The following is an 18,474-nucleotide window of genomic DNA, read 5'->3' on the forward strand; positions in this document are numbered from 1 at the left end:
TTTATGGCTGAGTAGTATTCCGGTGTGTGTGTGTGTGTGTGTGTGTGTATATATATATATATATATATATATACCACATCTTTATCCATTTATCTGTTGATGGACACTGAGGTTGCTTCCATATCTTGGCTATTGTAAATAATGCTGCAATGAACATCGGGATGCATGTATTTTTTTGCATTAGTGTTTTTTGTTTTCTTCAGATAAATACCCAGAAGTGAAATTGATGGATCATCTAGTAGTTTTGTTTTAATTTTTTGAGGGACCTCCATACCGTTGTCCATAACAGCTACACCAATTACATTCCCGCCAACAGGGTACGAGGGTTCCCTTTTCTCCACATTCTCACCAACACTTGTTACTTGTTGTCTTTTTGGTAATAGCCACTCTGACAGGTGTGAGGTGATATCACATTGTGATTTTGATTTGCATTTTCTGATTATTAATGATGTTGAATATCTTTTCATACGCCAGTAGTCCATCTCTATGTCTTCTTTGGAAAAATGTGTATTTAGGTCCTCTGTGCGATTTTCAACTGGGATTATTTATGTCACTGTGCACTTTACGTCTATTAGCTCATTGAATCCTCACAACAGCCCTAGGGGAAGGGGGCAGCTATTATCCCATTTTACAGATGCATAATTGAGGCACAGAGAAGTTGAGTCATTTGCCTCTGTTTGCCCAGCTAGTACTACGTGAGGATAGGTTTCAAGGTGCTGGAGTCTTAACCACGATGCTGACGATCTTACTTCCCCCCTCTCTACCCCCCCCCCCCGCCCCGCTGCTTGGGTAGCGTTATTTCACTCAACCATTCATCCCATACATAGGAGCTGCTCACCTGACCCAGGGCTGTAGGCCAGCTGCTGGGGAAGCAAGACATGCAGCAAAGGGGGCCAGCCTTCAAGGAGATCATACCCTACAGGAAGAAAATAATCTCATGCGTTCGAATAGAAGTTTTACTGTACAGCACAGTGACCTGCAGGAAGTGATTAGTTCTGCTTTGGTGAGTCTCAGAAGGAGACACTTGGAGAAGGAAAAAAAAAAAAGGAATGACTTGACGTGACAAGGATTGGGGGGAGGGCTATAGACCTCTTCAATGTAGGGACTGTGTCCTTCTAGCTCCTCTATCCCCAGCACCCAGCACAACACCTGACACATAGGAAGCACCCCATCAATACCCAGTGCATGAACGAAGTTAAAGAAAGGCAGAGATGATCTCGGGCAGGGGAACGGGTCTCTCTGTACAGAAGATGCAGGTTAGTTCCCATCCCAGTCACAGTTGGTCCTAAGTTGGAAGCAGGGCCAAAATTTAGGGGAGCTGTCAGCAATGCACAGGATTCTAATTTCTCCCTATCTTTATCAACACTTACTTTCTGTTTGTTTTTATTTTTATTATTATTTTTTTCGGCTATGCCGTGTGACATGAGGGATCTTGGTTCCCTGACCAGGGATCGAACTGTGCCCCAGTCTTAACCACTGGACCGCCAGGGAAGCCCCTGTTTGTTTTTAAATAATAGCCATCCTAAGGGGTATGAAGTGGTATCTCATTGTGGTTTTGATCTGCATTTCCCAAATGACTAATGATGTTGAACATCTTGCCATGTGCTACTGGCCATTTGTATATCTTTTTTGGAGAAATGTCAAGTTTGCCACTTACATTCTTTAAAGTATATATTTAGGGCTTCCCTGGTGGTGCAGTGGTTAAGCATCCGCCTGCCAGTGCAGGGGACACAGGTTCGAGCCCTGGTCTGGGAAGATCCCACATGCCACGGAGCAACTAAGTCCATGGGCCACAGCTACTGAGCCTGCACTCTAGAGCCTGTGAGCCACAACTACTGAGCCTGCGTGCTGCAACTACTGAAGCCCACGTGCCTAGAGCCCGTGCTCCGCAACAAGAGAAGCCACCGCAATGAGAAGCCCACGCACCTCAACGAAGAGTAGCCCCCCCTTGCCACAACTAGAGAAAGCCCACACTCAGCAACGAAGACCCAACACAGCCAAAAATTAATTAATTAATTAATTAAAAGAAAATCTTCCAACAAACAAAAGCCTAGGACCAGATGGCTTCACAGGCGAATTCTATCAAAACTTTAGAGAAGAGCTAACACCTATCCTTCTCAAACTCTTCCAAAATATAGCAGAGGGAGGAACACTTCCAAACTCATTCTACAAGGCCACCATCACCCTTATACCAAAACCAAACAAAGATGTCACAAAGAAAGAAAACTACAGGCCAATATCACTGATGAACATAGATGCAAAAACCCTCAACAAAATACTAGCAAACAGAATCCAACAGCACATTAAGAGGATCATACACCATGATCAAGTGGGGTTTATCCCAGGAATGCAAGGATTCTTCAATATACGCAAATCAAGCAATGTGATACACCATATTACCAAATTGAAGAATAAAAACCATATGATCATCTCAATAGATGCAGAAAAAGTTTTCAACAAAATTCAACACCGATTTATGATAAAAACCCTCCAGAAAGTAGGCATAGAGGGAACTTACTTCAACATAATAAAGGCCATATATGACAAACCCACAGCCAACATTGTCCTCAATGGTGAAAAACTGAAACCAATTCCACTAAGATCAGGAACAAGAAAAGGTTGCCCACTCTCACCACTATTATTCAACATAGTTTGGAAGTTTTAGCTTCAGCAATCAGGGAAGAAAAAGAAATAAAAGGAATCGAAATCAGAAAGGAAGAAGTAAAACTGTCACTGTTTGCTGATGACATGATACTATACATAGAGAACCCCAAAGATGTTACCAGAGAAACTACTAGAGCTAATCAAAGAATTTGGTAGAGTAGCAGGATACAAAATTAATGCACAGAAATCCCCTTCATTCCTATACACTAACGATGAAAAATCTGAAAGAGAAATTAAGAAAACACTCCCACTTACCATTGCAACAAAAAGAATAAAATACCTAGGAATAAACCTACCTAAGGAGACAAAAGACCTGTATGCAGAAAACTATCAGACACTGATAAATGAAAAATGAAACCATTTCCACTAACTTGCAGGAACAAGACAAGGTTGCCCACTCTCACCACTATTATTCAACATAGTTTTGGAAGTTTTAGCCACAGCAATCAGAGAAGAAAAAGAAATAAAAGGAATACAAATTGGAAAAGAAGAAGTAAAGCTGTCACTGTTTGCAGATGACATGATACTATACATAGAGAGTCCTAAAGATTCTACCAGAAAACTACTAGAGCTACTCAATGAATTTGGTAAAGTAGCAGGATACAAAATTAATGCACAGAAATCTCTTGCACTCCTATACACTAATGATGAAGAATCTGCAAGAGAAATTAAGGAAACACTCCCATTTACCATTGCAACAAAAAGAATAAAATACCTAGGAATAAACCTACCTAGGGAGACAAAAGACCTGTATGCAGAAAACTATAAGACACTGATGAAAGAAATTAAAGATGATACAAACAGTTGGAGAGATATACCATGTTCTTGGATTAGAATAATCAATATTGTGAAAATGACTCTACTACCCAAAGCAATCTACAGATTCAATGCAATCCCTATCAAACTACCACTGGCATTTTTCACAGAACTAGAACCAAAAATTTCACAAGTTGTATGGAAACACAAAAGACCCCGAATAACCAAAGCAATCTTGAGAAAGAAAAACGGAGCTGGAGGAATCAGGCTCCCGGACTTCAGACTATACTACAAAGCTACAGTAATCAAGACAGGACGGTACTGGCACAAAAACAGAAATATAGCTCAATGGAACAGGATAGAAAGCCCAGAGATAAACCCACGCACATATGGTCACCTTATTTTTGATAAAGGAGGCAAGAAATTACAATGGAGAAAAGACAGCCTCTTCAATAAGTGGTGCTGGGAAAACAGGACAGCTACATGTAAAAGAATGAAATTAGAGCACTCCCTAACACCATACACAAAAATAAACTCAAAATGGATTAAAGACCTAAATTTAAGGCCAGACATTATTAAACTCTTAGAGGAAAACATAGGCAGAACACTCTACCACATAAGTCACAGCAAGATCCTTTTTGACCCACCTCCTACAGAAATGGAAATAAAAACAAAAATAAACAAATGGGACCTAATGAAACTTAAAAGCTTTTGCACAGCAAAGGAAACCATAAAAAAGACGAAAAGATAACCCTTAGAACGGGAGAAAATATTTGCAAATGAAGCAACGGACAAAGGATTAATCTCCAAACTTTACAAGCAGCTCAATATCAAAAAAACAAACAACCCAATCCAAAAATGGGCGGAAGACCTAAATAGACATTTCTTCAAAGAAGATATACAGATCGCCAACAAACACATGAAAGAATGCTCAACATCACTAACCATTAGAGAGATGCAAATCAAAACTACCATGAGATATCACCTCACACCAGTCAGAATGGCCATCATCAAAAAATCTACACACAATAAATGCTGGAGAGGGTGTGGAGAAAAGGGAACCCTCTTGCACTGTTGGTGGGAATGTAAACTGATACAGCCACAATGGAGAACAATATGGAGGGTCCTTAAAAATCTAAAAATAGAACTACCATATGACCCAGCAATCCCACTACTGGGCATATAACCTGAGAAAACCATAATTCAAAAAGATTCATGTACCACAATATTCATTGCAGCTCTATTTACAATAGTCAGGACATGGAAGCAACCTAAGTGTCCATCGACAGATGAATGGATAAAGAAGATGTGGCACATATATACAGTGGAATATTACTCATCCATAAAAAGAAACGAAATTGAGTTATTTGCAGTGAGGTGGATGGATCTAGAGTCTGACATACAGACTGAAGTAAGTCAGAAAGAGAAAAACAAATACCGTATGCTAACACATATATATGGAATCTAAAAAAAAAAAATGGTCATGAAGAACATAGGGGCAGGATGGGAATAAAGATGCAGACCTACTAGAGAACGGACTTGAGGACATGGGGAGGGGGAAGGGTAAGCTGGGACAAAGTGAGAGAGTGGCATTTACATAGATACACTACCAAATGTAAAACTGATAGCTAGTGGGAAGAAGCCACATAGCACAGGGAGATCAGCTTGGTGCTTTGTGACCACCTAGAGGGGTGGGAAGGAGGGAGACACAAGAGGGAAGAGATATGGGGATATATGTATATGTATAGCTGATTCACTTTGTTATAAAGCAGAAACTAACACACCATTGTAAAGCAATTATACTCCAATAAAGATGTTAAAAAAATAAAATAAAATAAAACTGAAAAAAGAATAAATGGTGCACCAGAACATTCACACTCCAGCTGGTGAAAAGATGGCAAGGAGGAAAGGAGCATACTCCTTCTCTCAAAGGACCTGACTCCAAAGTTGTTCACTCACTCTACTCACATCCCCTTCATCAGAATCTAGCTACATGGCCACACCTAGCCACAAGGGAAAATGGGAAATGTTCTTTCATTGTTTGGCTGTATTAGTTATCCATTGCATCATAACCAGCCACTCCAAAATACAGTGGATTGAAACATCCACAATTTATGATTTCTCACAGTTCTAGGAAGTGACAATCGGGGCAGTTCTTTTGTTGGACTTGCCTGTAGCCACAGCTGTTGGATGGTTGGACTGGACTGGAAGGTCAAATGTGGACTCGTGCATGTGGTTGTGCTGGCTTGTCAGCTGAGGGCCTCAGCTGTCTCATTCTCCAATAGGCTAGCTGGGTCTCAGCACAGTGGTCTCAGGAGTGTGAGAGGGTGAGCACAGAAGCTGCAGTGCTTCTGACGGCCCAGGAACTTGCACAATAGCCCTTCTACCACATTCCATTGGTCAAAGCAAAGCACAAGAGCAGCCCAGATTCCAGAGGCTAGAGAGGAAGACCCCACCACTTGATGGGAGCAGCAGCAATGTCACATTGCAAGGGAGTGGGATGCAGGGAAACACAATTCACTGAGGGTCATAACTATTAATATAACAATATAACAATCTTCCACGGTGTCCCCGATAAGAACATATTACTAAGTAAGAAAAGAAGGGTGGAGACTGTAGAGATTTGTTTATTCTGAACCCCAAAAAGTAAAAACAAGGACAGACTTTCCTGGGTTTATCTGCTTCTCACCAGAGATTTATGGCCCTGTTTATTAGTAACTTTGTGATCATGCTAGGGTAATTTGTCACTACAAATAATTTACTTTTTAACCTATCATAAAGCTCCTATCTGACTGAATTCAACACAAGTTTCCAGTGCAAAGAGGCCGATGTGGACTCTGAGCCTTGACTGCCCATCCAAGGACAGGTGCCTGCAGGTACAGAGGCCCTCTCCTTTCTGGGTCAGTTAAGGACATCTGGAGATCTTGAGGTCTTTTGTCTTTCAACGTAAGGAAGAAGAAAATGGATTTTAAATGGATTTTGAAGTCAGAAGAAGAAATTGTGTAGAACAATTTCAAGTGACATGTGTTGCAACACCCCCAAAGATACAAAGGGCCATTATCTTATCAATCATCCTTTGATGACATCTAATTGCGCTTTGAATAAAACTCAAACTCCTCACTCTAGTTTACAGAGCACAGATGCCCAACCAAGCTCCTGCCCACTCTTTTAGCCCCACCTGTGCTGCCCTCTGACTGGAAGACTCTTGCCCCTACTTGAGTCAGGGGTCGCCTCCCCTAGGACACTTCCCTCACCTGCCTTCCTTCCTATCACATCTGGAGCAGATGTGCATCTAAGCCATGATTTTCTTGTATCTCGATGAACTGCATGCAATTGCCATTTTTGTCAACAAACGTGTCAGCGATTTCATATGATTCACCTGATATTATAACAGCTAAACAACAGCCACTCTCTCCCCACTACCTCCCTCGTGCCTGCTGCAGGCCATTCCTCTGAGGCCATTGGGACAGTTAAAGAGAAAAGCTTTGGAGCCAGACAGAAACAGGTTTGAATCCCAGCTCCATCTCCTCTTTATCTGTATGACCTCAGGCAATTGAGACTATCTCTCTAAGTCTCAGCTTCCTCATAAGTGAAATTCAGACATCAGTAAATAGCAAGAGATGGCCACTTAACAGGACTGATGTGAGCATTAGGATGGGTGCTAAGGGCAGAGTCGTGGGTACTGCACTGGCAAAGGTTGGGTGATGGGCAGTGGGAGAACGCCCCAGAGGAGGGAGGGCTACCTAGAAACAGCTATCAAAACTTCATCTGTACACACTCTTCATAGCAAATGCTGTTGGTACCCTGCCTGGATCCCTGTGGGCCCTGCCAGGGGCTGTGCTCACCTGGCAGACTTCCAACTGGCAGCATCTGTAGCCACTAGAGCTGCTCTGCCTACATTCAGGGCCGGCCCAGAGGTGCCAGGGAATTAGCACTTCCTTCCCCATGAAGAGCAGCCATCAGCCAATAACTATGTGGAATTGGTGTATCCACGCGCCAGCTCCTTCTCTGCTCGGGTGGGAAGTGTCAAGGTGCTTGTTCTACTTTGTGTCCCAGACCTCCCCGGTGGGGTTACACTCCAGGAGCTCATAACAGTCCCTCTGTTTATAATATACCCTTTACTGGCTGCCTTTCCCTCCCCAGCTCACGTCCCTCCCCCACTGGTATTTCCTGGAGTCTCTCTTAAATAAGCTTCTTTCACTCAAATTCTTCTCTTGGGGCTGCTTCTGGCAGAATTCAGACTTCCGGGAATGTATCCTATAAATTATCTTATACATATGCAAAAACGACATATATTCAATTTATTAATTCACCATTGTTTGTCATTGCGAGAAGTTGGAAATAATGTATCAGAGGGAGACTGTTAAGGACGTTAGGATCCACCCACACAGTGGAACGTGGTGCACTATATAAAAGCATGAAAAAGTACTTTATGTCTTCATATAAAACAATGTCTGAGCCATATTAATGAAAAAAGCAAGATGCAGACAGTATAAACAACGCATGCTGCCATTTGTGTAAAAAAGCTTGTGCGTGTGTATGTGTGTGTGTGTTTGCACACGCCTAGAATCTTTGTGAAGGAGACCCCAAATGCACAGCCTGGACTACCCTTTACAAGAGACCTAAATGGCTGGCAGACCAGGATGGAAGGGAAACTTCATCACACACCCTTGCGTGTCTTTTGATTTTGATACTACAGACCTGTTCATCCATTCAAAAACTAAAAGTAGCATTAAAATAATAAAGTGAATACATAAAGGGAGGTGCACCATTGTGCACTGGACACATCAGCTCTAGTGCGGAATGGGTTGGACAGGTTCCTGCTGGCTTGTCCGGGTAGGCTCAGGCCCAGCTGCATGGGTTCCTGCTGGCCTGCGGGCTCACCCACGAAAGGAAGTCTCACTTCCTACAGCTGGGGGAGGATTTCTTGCACTTCCCTTTGTGTTCACCCACAAGAGCTGCCATCACCTCTGTCCCTGAGGAAGAAACAATGGCACCTTCACCCCCATACAAGGAAGCCCAAGCAACTCCCTTCTGCCTGAGATTTGTGCCAAAGGCACTTGTCCTCATGCAAGAGAGATCTGAGCCACACACACAATTCACACTCGTGCATGCACACACACACACACACACACACACACACACACACACACACACACACACACACACACACACACACACACAGAGGAATGGAAACCCAAGCAGGTTGCTCCTGAGTGAGACATCACTGCCCTGGTCTCCCAACAGATGTGTCCATCCAGCAGCCTGGGGACCCGCTCGCTCTTCGGTCTGACCACATCCTGTTTGCTGCAGGGGAGGCCACTCAGCAAAGAGTGGGGAAGGAGCTGCTGTTACTGCGGGGGAGCAGTTTCAGGGCCAGCTTCAGTTATCATGTCCTTGTACTGTCGTTTGAAGAAGCCAAGCTGTGGAGGCAGAGACAGGGGAGTAAGGGCACCAAGGCCAGGAGGGCGAGTGAAGGCTATGCAGGCCAGGCTGGGAGATGGTGGGACCAAGAGATGCAAAGAATAACGTGGCGGAGTGCAGAATAGATCTGGGGAAAGTGGGACAGGGAGGGGGATGGCATCACTATTGAGAAAGAAAAGAGGGAAAGAAATCTAAAATATAATAATAAGTACTCTTTATATAGTGTTTACTCTGTACCAGAGACTATTCTAAGTGCTCTAGAGATACAAACCCAAAGAGCTCCACAGAATGGGTATTTATAGTCTCATTTTACAGCTGAAGAAACTGAGGCTCTGTGAGCTGCCCGAGGCACAGCTGGGAGCTGAACACAGGAAGGCGCTGCTGAGTGAGAAGCCGTGGGGGTGGGGGGAGGGGAGGGGCAGGAAGAGGGCCCCGGGAGACTTACCTTGTACAGGCCGCCCGTGATGAGGGCCAGGAGTAACAGCCCCCCAGCCGAGCTGCCCACGATCAACGGGACAGGGTTCTGTACTTCGTAAGGCTCCACCTTGGTCTCTGTCTGGAGCAGGGAGAGGGGGAGGGGGGTCATCAGGGGAGAAAGACTTTGAATTTCTGGGGGTTCCCCAGTCAGACCTTGTGTGCTCCCCGAACCCCATGACTAAATCCCCTGTGCCCCCCAACCCCAGCCCTCACTCCTCCTTCCCGGCCCCCCCCACCTCTCTCTCTCCCACAAGCCCAGCCCCCTCTCCTGCCTCCAGCGGTTCTTCTGTGTCTGAGACAGATACCTGGGCCCTCACAAACGCGCCCTGTCCTGGGAGCAGGGCAAACTCCGAATGATCGAACAAGATCTCCGCCGTGCTCACAACCTGAAGATGGTTATGCAAAGTCTGTGGGAGAGAGAGGACGGGAGCTGGACCCATTGGCCCTGGAGGATCTCGTCTGTGCCCAGCCAAGCCTCAGGCGCCCACATACCTTGATGTACCAGTCAAATGAGAGGTTGCCCTTGAGGGTGACCTTGAATTCTTCCTGGACGCCAAAGGACGGGATGTCACACTGGATTCTCTGGCAGACAGCGATGGAGCAGTTCTGGGGAAGGGAGGAGGGGAGAGAGGTGAGCAGGAAAGCTGGATGCAGGCCACATCCCATGCACTCAGCCGGCAGTTGAGAGCCGGTACTGGGCCCAGGTGAGGGGGCAGTGCGGAGTCTGCGTGCAGCCCCGAGGCTGAGGCTGGGCTTAGTCTCACCAGCAGTGGGGCCTTCTTAAGCTCCCCCAGGAAGTCAGAGCGATGAGGGTCAATCTTGTTGGTGTGGCATCTACTGGAGAGGTTCTGAGGAAAGAGGGACACTGTGAGGACGGATTGAAGCGAGGGCTCCTGGGTCCACCCTCCGGGAGGTGAGAAAACCGAGGTCCAGGAGAGGGTCAGAAATGGCTCCAAAACCCAACAGAGGAAACAGAAGTGATTTTAGGAAAGACCAGGGCTGTGGAGAAAGGAGTTGGGCCCGATCCTCAGGCCCAGCTGCGCTTACCTGGGAGAAGGTGACTTGGAGCTGGTCCCACACGGTCACCTGGTTCAGCTGGATGGGGACCAAGAAGACCACGCTGATGGGGAGCTTCCTCCCGCCCAGGTTGTTGAACTGCGTCGGGTGGGGAGGGGCAGATATCAGGGTTCTGGCCTTTCTGCCCCCACCAGCAACTAGAATCATGCTCCCCACTCCCGACAGCCCAGTACTGAATCAGGCCTCACAGACCCGAGCATCCTGCCTCTTGATGCTTTCTGAGAGACAGGAGAGCACAGGGGTTAGACACCCATTCCAGAGCCAGACAGGCTGGTGGAAGCACTGGCTCTTCCACTCTGTAGGGGTGAGACTGTGGGCATGTTCTTTTAGCCTCTCTGAGCCCCAGTTTCTTCGTCTATAAACTGGGGGAGACAACAGTACCTCCGTCACAGGGTCATTACGAGGGTAAAATGAGTTAATTACATACATGTGTGTATACACATACGGATGCACGTGGTGGTGTGTGTGGATTCACAGCAAGCTTAGAACAGAGCCTGGCCCAAAGCAGGCACCTCATGCATGTTTCCCATCATTTTTTTTTTTTTTTTTTTTTTTGGCGGTACGCGGGCCTCTCACTGTTGTGGCCTCTCCCGTTGCGGAGCACAGGCTCAGCGGCCATGGCTCACGGGCCCAGCCGCTCCGCAGCATGTGGGATCCTCCTGGACCGGGACACGAACCCGTGTCCCCTGCATTGGCAGGCAGACTCTCAACCACTGAGCCACCAGGGAAGCCCTCCCATCATATTTTTTTTGGCCACGCGGCATGCAGGATCCTAGTTCCCCGACCAAGGATCAAACCCATGCCCACTGCATTGGAAGGCGAAGTCTTAACCACTGGACTGCCCGGGAAGTCCCTCCTACCATTCTTCCTGTGTTCCCATCATCTCGATTTCCCTCCCCAGGCTCCTTCTCAGCTCCCCACCTGATACTGATGCTCTATAATGTGGCGGGTCTTCTCTGAGGCTGTGAAGTTGAGATATTTGGTCGAGACCTCAAGGCTGATGGGAGAAAGAAGAAGGGGCAGGAGGTGACAGAACATCAGGGGAGTCCTGGGAGGGGGTCTTGGGCTAAGTGTGTAAAGGGGTGAACAGGCACGCGGGTAACACAGCCCTGAGAGGGTGCGAGCGGGATGGTGTGCAGGGGCAGTGCGGGTGGGACCTCCAGCATGTGCCAGTTTGGGCCCCTCACACACACACGTACACATGCACGTACAGACACACACGTGGGCACACATATCCTCAGACTCACTCACAGGCACACGTGCACAGACTCGTGCACACAGGTACTCAATGCGCCATGTCCAGCCCAGTGGTGAAGGCAGAACTAAAAGCCCCAGCAGCCAGTACCTGGTGACCACCATGTAGACAGCGTATTTCACAGGCAGCTGCAGCTGGAATTTGGTTTTGTTGTTCCCAGGTATGTTGTTCTCACTGAAGGGAAACAGAGAACTCTGGTCAGCTCTTGAGAATTGAGAATCAGCCTTTCCTTCTCCTTCTTCCTCTCCCTCACCCTCCGTCACCAACCAACCACCAAGTCCTGTCCTCTCAGCATCCTAAACGCTGTCCTCTAAATCCAACAGAGGAAACAGAGATTATAGGAAAGACCAGGGCTGCCCCTGTGTAGCCCAGGCCCATCCCCACTCACCAGGACGGATGCCTGCAGAAGGGTGTCTTCTTCTCACTGGTCCCCTGAATTCAAAATGACTCCCACTCCAATCCCCCCGCTCCTGGAGAGTGATCTTTCTAGCATGCAAAGGTGATCACATCACTCCCAAGTTAAGTTGCAAATTCCCTAAGAGCACTCGTCGATCATTTCCTGACACGGCCCATGTCTAACCAACTCCTTCAATCCTGCCTCCTGTGCTCAGACTCAGCCTGACCTTTGCAGTCTCCGGGCTTTGCTTGGTCCACACTTCCTTCTCTCTGTCTTCATGCCCAGCCTCAATTCATGCCTTTGCTTGGCTAACTCACAGCCTGGATGTAGTCTTCTCTGAACACCAATCTCCCAAGAAGACTGGACATCATTCATTTCATACCGTATCATAATCATCGGCTTTCCTGTCTATCTTTGCCCCTAAATTATAACCTCTGTGAGGGCAAGAATCACAGCTGTCTTGTCCATCACTGTCCCACCAGCACAGGGGGCCACGCCTGGCACGTGGTGGGTGCTCAGTTGGTGTTTCTTGAGTAAAACAATGAGCTGAAGGGAGAACAAGTGGGGAGAGGGCAATGGTCCACCCTGAGCAGGGGGGCCGGGGGCTGGGACCTCAGAATGGAGGAGGCCAGGCATAGCGCACCTGGTCACGTTGGCCTTGAGAAGTAGTTTGTTTCCAAAGAAAGCATCAGGGTTCACGTCAAATATGATATTGAAGGTGATCTGGAGTTGGAGAAAGAAGAGACGGTGACAAGAGTAAGAGAGAAGGCACAACCCAAACGTCCATCAGCTAAAGAACGGGTAAATAAAATGTGGCACATCCGTACAACAGAATATTATTCAGCAGTCAAAGGAATCTGAATATTAATACATCCTGCAACACGGGTGATCCTTGAGAGCGTGATGCTCAGTCAAAGAAGCAAACCTATTGTATGATTCCATTCATATGAAATATCCAGAGTAGGTGAATCTCAAGACAGCAAATAGATTAGCGGTTGCCTAGGGCTGGGAGAGATGGGACGACACGGGCCCATGGCTGAGGGGAGCAGGGTTTTTTCTTGGGGTAATAAAATACTCTAACATTGATCATGGGGATGGACGCACAACACTGTGAACATTGCAAAAGCCACTGGATTGTATACTTGAAGTGGGTGAATTGTGTGGTAGATGAATTTTATCTCAATAAAGCTGTTTTTCAAAACAAAGAAACATCTACTTAAAAAAAAAAAATAAGAAGGGGGCTTCCCTGGTGGCGCAGTGGTTGAGAGTCCGCCTGCCGATGCAGGGGACATGGGTTCGTGCCCCAGTCCGGGAAGATCCCACATGCCGCGGAGCGGCTGGGCCCGTGAGCCATGGCCGCTGAGCCTGCGCATCCGGAGCCTGTGCTCCGCAACGGGAGAGGCCACAACAGTGAGAGGCCCGCGTACCGCAAAAAAAAAAAAAAAAAAAAGAAGAAGGGAATTCCCTGGCGGTCCATTGGTTAGGACTCCATGCATTTTCACTGCCGAGGGCGCAGGTTCAATATCCGGCCAGGAAACTAAGATCCCACAAGCCATGGAGGAGGAGGAGGGTGGGGGGAGGAGGAGGAGGAGGAGGAGGAAAGAAGAAGAAGAAGAACTAGGGAAGAATTCAGAGGAAGACAAAGGAGAAAAAGGGAGAAGGAGCCAGCAGCCTGACCTCCGAGTTGTCTGGGAAGATGGGGTGGTTTATGCTGCAGCTGGTGCTCTTCAAGGTCCCAGACCCTTCAGTGGAGACGTCAGACTCACAGATCAGGCGCCAGGACCGCTGTGAGCGCTGGTTCTGGAAGGCAAAGGAGGCAGAGGTGATGATGTCAAACACCAGCCATGGGGGCAGGGAATGCAAAGTCAGATGGAGCCTGAGAAGGGTTTGGCTACCTGGGCTCCTGACACCCTCCGATAGGACAAGCCAGATGGGTAGAAGAAGGTGACCTGTGTTCTGTAGGAGTCCTCGCCCTGGTTTCTCACAGTCAGCGTCACGTTTAAGTCCCGAGAACCACCTACCACCAGGGTGTCCAGGCTGTGGTGGGAACAAGCCAGGCCATGAGATGCTGAGGGCTTTCCTGCAGCGAGTCTGCTCCAGCGGGAAGGAGGCGCGGACACTCGGAGACAGAAGACAGTGCACGAGGCAGCCACAGAAACACACCTCTGAGGCAGCTGCTCTGCGCCGGGCTCCCTTGGGGGCCAGGAGAAGAACAGAGCAGCAGGTCATGGTGCAGGTCTGGGGGTAAAAATGAGGACAGGAAACTCACCTCATAAAACTGAAGGTGATGCTGAGGTCATCCTGGCAAATGCTGTCATTGCCACAATTCTTCTCAAAGGGAAACTGCCGAAAACAGAGTATGAGGAAAATGAAAGGAAATCGTGAAAAGACGTGAAACGAAACAGTAAAATGAAATCTTGAAATAAAATTACGTGAAATGAAATAAAATGAGCTTCAACAACCTTGGCCTCTGGTCCCTTCCACACCCCGGCTGGACCCCAACTCCCAGACTCACCGAGGCTGTGAAGAGTGTTGGAGCTTCTACATCCAGCACTGGTCGGAGGTTCCCAAAATGGGACGAGGGCTTCCCCACCAGAGAGAAGTTGAGGCGCAGGGCAATGGGGGTCACTGAGTCCTCTACACAATCCTGAGAGACAGTGGGGGTTTGGTGGTCTGCCCTCCTCAGCATCCCAAGCCCACCCCATGCTTGGAGGACCCAGGAGTGTGGTCACCCTCTGCTCACCAGTAACCGGAGCTTCAGGGTCTCACATTGCTGACTCAGCCCCAACGTCACTATATGTCTGAGAGTGTTGTTCTTAGTCTCATCAAAGATGGCCTGGGAATGTGGGCGACCTGGGTCCAGAGCCAGGTCATATGTGATGGTGCTCTGGGTATCTCCTGAAGGGCCAGGGAAGAATGGTGGTGAGGAGCCTGGGTTTGGAGTCAGACTGGCAGGAGGTGGAGGCCCAGCTATCTGAATTTGGACATGTTAGCTGACCTCTCTCAGGGCCTCAATTCCTTATTTTTAAATTGAAGATAATAATTGGACCTTCCCAATAGTAAAAATGAAATAGTACCTACAGAGCATTTAGCATAGTGCCTGCCACACAGTAACTGCTCAATAAATAGTAGCTATTCTGTCACCTACTGGAAAATTAAGTATATTTTTTCTGGCTGCTTTTAACTTTTTTTCTGTCTTTGGTCTTCAGCAGTTTGTGCCTTAGGATGGTACAATGTCTAATGTTATCTTGCTTTGATTTGGTAGAGAATCTTATTAATTTTTATTTTTTTTGGCCGCATGGCATATGGGATTTTAGTTCCCCAACCAGGGATCAAACCCACGCCCCCTGCATTGGAAGCAGGGAGTTTTAACCACCAGACGGCCAGGGAAGTTCCTAATTTGGTAGAGAATCTTGATGTTTTTCATCAATTTTAGAAAATTCTTTACCACCATTTCTTTTTTTTTAATTTTTATTTTATATTGGAGTATAGCTGATTAACAGTGTTGCATTGGTTTCAGGTGCACAGCAAAGTGATTCAATTGTACATATACTTGTTTCTATTCTTTTTCACATTCTTTTCCCATTTAGGTTTAACTGTTGCTTCTTTCTTATTCTCTCTCTCTCTCTCTCTCTCTCCCTTCCTTTTGGAACTCCAATTACATGTTTATTAGATCTTTCACCATGTCCCATATGTCTCCTATGGTTTATTTTTCATCCTTTTTTCTCTCTGTGTGCTCATCTGGATACTTGCAATTTACTTACCTTCCAGTTCACTAATTCTCTGTTCTACTTGTTTAAAATATAAGTATAGATAATTTACAATATTGTGTTAGTTTCAGGTGTACAGCAAAATGATTCAGTAATACATATATTTTTTCAGATTCTCTTCCATTATAGGTTATACAAGATATTGAATATAGCTCCCTGTGCTATACAGTAAATCCTTGCTGTTTATCTATTTTATATATAGTAGTATACATCTGTTTGTTCTGTTTCTAATCCACTATTAAATCTATCTATTGAATTCTCAATATCATTCAGTGTATTTTTCAGTGCTAGTGTTTCCATTTAACTCTATTTCATGAATTCCAGGTTTTATTTGAAGTTCTCCATCATTTCCTGTTTTTTCTTGAAGATATTAATTTTAGTTATCTTTTAAATTCCTATCTGTTAATTCTAATTGCTGAATCACCTATGGGTCTATTTCTATTGTCTATTGTTTCTCTTGATTTGCTGGTTTCAATGGACATTGTCCCAGTAGAAGGACCAAGGTGTATTTTAAGGTCCCTCTCAAATCTCAGCTTCCTAGATTTCTGTTCAACTCTTGAGCTCTCCAGTTGTTGTCTTCCACTGAGTTTCTAAGAGTATTGATCTGGACATGCATGGCTTAGAAGTCAGCCAATGACTTACAGGAAATTTCTATGTAGATTTTGGGACACCTTCTCTGTAATTCTCTAGTCTCCAAGACTTTGCTCTCAATTTCTAGCCATGCTGGCTGCCCAAAACTCTGACTGCTATCTCCTCAGTCCGGTAAGATGACTGCTAGAAACAAATTTTATCCCCTCCCCCTGTTTCCCTCTAGAACCACCATTACTCTTCCTCACCCCAAGCACAATGCCACTCTTTGAGAATAGAGACAAGGAAGGAAGTCAAGTTTGTTGTGATAAAATGCATATCTGAATGCTTTGTGAGTTTGTGTTTAGCTTCATCAGCTCAACCTCCCCTTTAAATGAGTCATCTCTCAGTTTAAAAAAAAGACCTGGTTAGTTCACATGGATGGGGCCCTTCATTCTCTGGAGAACTGAGAGTGTAAAGGAGTGCCACATGCTTACTTCTTTAGGGGTGTTTGCTGGGCCTCCCCACCCACCCCCCCAGCAGGGGAACCACCTGCTCACTCCACCCAAGCTTGAAGAAGGCTATCAGAGCCTGTGAGAACTTTACTCTGGGCCACCCGTCCATGTCCCCAGTGATTTAACCTCTTGAGACCTACCCAACCAGCCTCACCTTCTTTCAGCCTGTCCCGTGTGTTCTTGCGGACACGGAGGCAGACTCTGACCTCCCCAGCGATCTTTCCTTTCACCACCCGCTCACGACACTCATACACATCCCTTGCCACTTCCCTGGGTGTGAAATCCATGGTCACCTCAACTTTCAGCACTGGCTGGGACCTGTGGGGGGACACCAGAGGGCCCTCAGGGGTCTTCAGACAGCAAAGCCACTCCTTAAAAAGAAGATACCTGGGGGACTTCCCTGGTGGCGCAGTGGTTGAGAATCCACCTGCCGAGGCAGGGGACACGGGTTCGAGCCCTAGCCCAGGAAGATCCCACATGCCACAGAGCAACTAAGCCTGTGTGCCACAACTACTGAGCCTGTGCTCTAGAGCTTGTGAGCCACAACTACTGAGCTCACGTGCTACAACTACTGAAACCTCCATGCCTAGAGCCCACAAGCCACTGAGCCCGCGTGCTGCAACTACTGAAACCCGCACGCCTAGAGCCCGTGCTCCGCAACAAGAGAAGCCACCGCAATGAGAAGCCCACGCACCGCAACGAAAAGTAACCCCCGCTTGCCGCAATTAGAGGAAGCCCGAGCAGCAACGAAGAACTAATGCAGCCTAAATAAATAAATAAATAATTTTTTTAAAAATTATTAAAAATAAAAAGAAGTACATATGTTAAAAAAAAAGAAAAAGAAGATACCTGGTGTGCTCTCACCTGAGCAGCAGCACGTGCCCCTGAGCCCCTACAGCCAGGTCCACCAGTCCATCCCCTGTGAGGTCCTGGCCCCCGCTCAGTGACTGCCCAAAATACTGGAGCCTCGGAGAGAACTGGGAGCCTGTGATCCGCTGAGGGTAGAAAAGAGGAGGAGAGAAAGGGGTGGGAAAGAACAGGAAAGAGTGTAACTCAGTCTCCTGGGATGACCCAAGGAGAGATTGTCTGGGCTCTACTCAGTCATATCTCCCACACCTTCTCAAGGAATTAGGGTAACTATTAAGCTGTAGACCACAACCTTGAGATGATATCCAAAGTGTCCATCAATTACTGGGTTTTCCAGGGAAAACAAAAAATATCACAGGAAAGAAGTGATATAGTACACTATTTGACTCAGTTGAATCTCTTACATGGCCAGGAAAATGCAAACACTGAACATAGATCTAACCAAAATTATCATATAAATTTAAGGAATGGGGGGGTGGGATGGGAGGCGTATGAATATGTGTCAAGAGGGGCCTGAAAGAGAGCTCAATCCTCACCTCCCATAGCGGGAAGTCAATGCGAAAACAAAAATCAAGAAGCAGCAAAATAATTGTGCCCTTGGGAAGTATGGAGAATCATTGAAAGAGCTGAAAGTGGTTTCCTCAGAGGAGGGAAAATGAAGAGGAAATCACAGTGTGGGTGTGGAAATTGTTGCTTTTCATAATA

General features: G+C 46.6%; 1 protein-coding gene across 1 annotated transcript in view; it reads right to left on the bottom strand.

Moving 5' to 3' along the window:
* Positions 1 to 8,667: 8,667 nt before the first annotated feature.
* The window catches only part of LOC309973193 (integrin alpha-M-like), a 35,409-nt gene continuing 25,602 nt past the window's right edge, over positions 8,668 to 18,474 (bottom strand). Inside the window, exons 15-30 of the mRNA XM_082857218.1 lie at positions 17,767 to 17,897; positions 17,057 to 17,220; positions 14,794 to 14,948; positions 14,566 to 14,697; positions 14,320 to 14,393; positions 13,946 to 14,087; positions 13,728 to 13,850; positions 12,694 to 12,773; positions 11,744 to 11,827; positions 11,320 to 11,395; positions 10,369 to 10,476; positions 10,086 to 10,169; positions 9,814 to 9,927; positions 9,627 to 9,728; positions 9,290 to 9,400; positions 8,668 to 8,843 (exon numbers count right to left, since the gene is read on the bottom strand). Of these exons, the coding sequence (XP_082713344.1) occupies positions 8,772 to 8,843; positions 9,290 to 9,400; positions 9,627 to 9,728; positions 9,814 to 9,927; positions 10,086 to 10,169; positions 10,369 to 10,476; positions 11,320 to 11,395; positions 11,744 to 11,827; positions 12,694 to 12,773; positions 13,728 to 13,850; positions 13,946 to 14,087; positions 14,320 to 14,393; positions 14,566 to 14,697; positions 14,794 to 14,948; positions 17,057 to 17,220; positions 17,767 to 17,897 (1,752 nt within the window). The 3' untranslated portion in view covers positions 8,668 to 8,771. The remainder of the gene's footprint in view (positions 8,844 to 9,289; positions 9,401 to 9,626; positions 9,729 to 9,813; positions 9,928 to 10,085; positions 10,170 to 10,368; positions 10,477 to 11,319; positions 11,396 to 11,743; positions 11,828 to 12,693; positions 12,774 to 13,727; positions 13,851 to 13,945; positions 14,088 to 14,319; positions 14,394 to 14,565; positions 14,698 to 14,793; positions 14,949 to 17,056; positions 17,221 to 17,766; positions 17,898 to 18,474) is intronic.

The sequence above is a fragment of the Leucopleurus acutus genome, assembly GCF_964270905.1.
Source record: "Leucopleurus acutus genome assembly, chromosome: 16".
Lineage (NCBI taxonomy): Eukaryota > Metazoa > Chordata > Mammalia > Artiodactyla > Delphinidae > Leucopleurus > Leucopleurus acutus.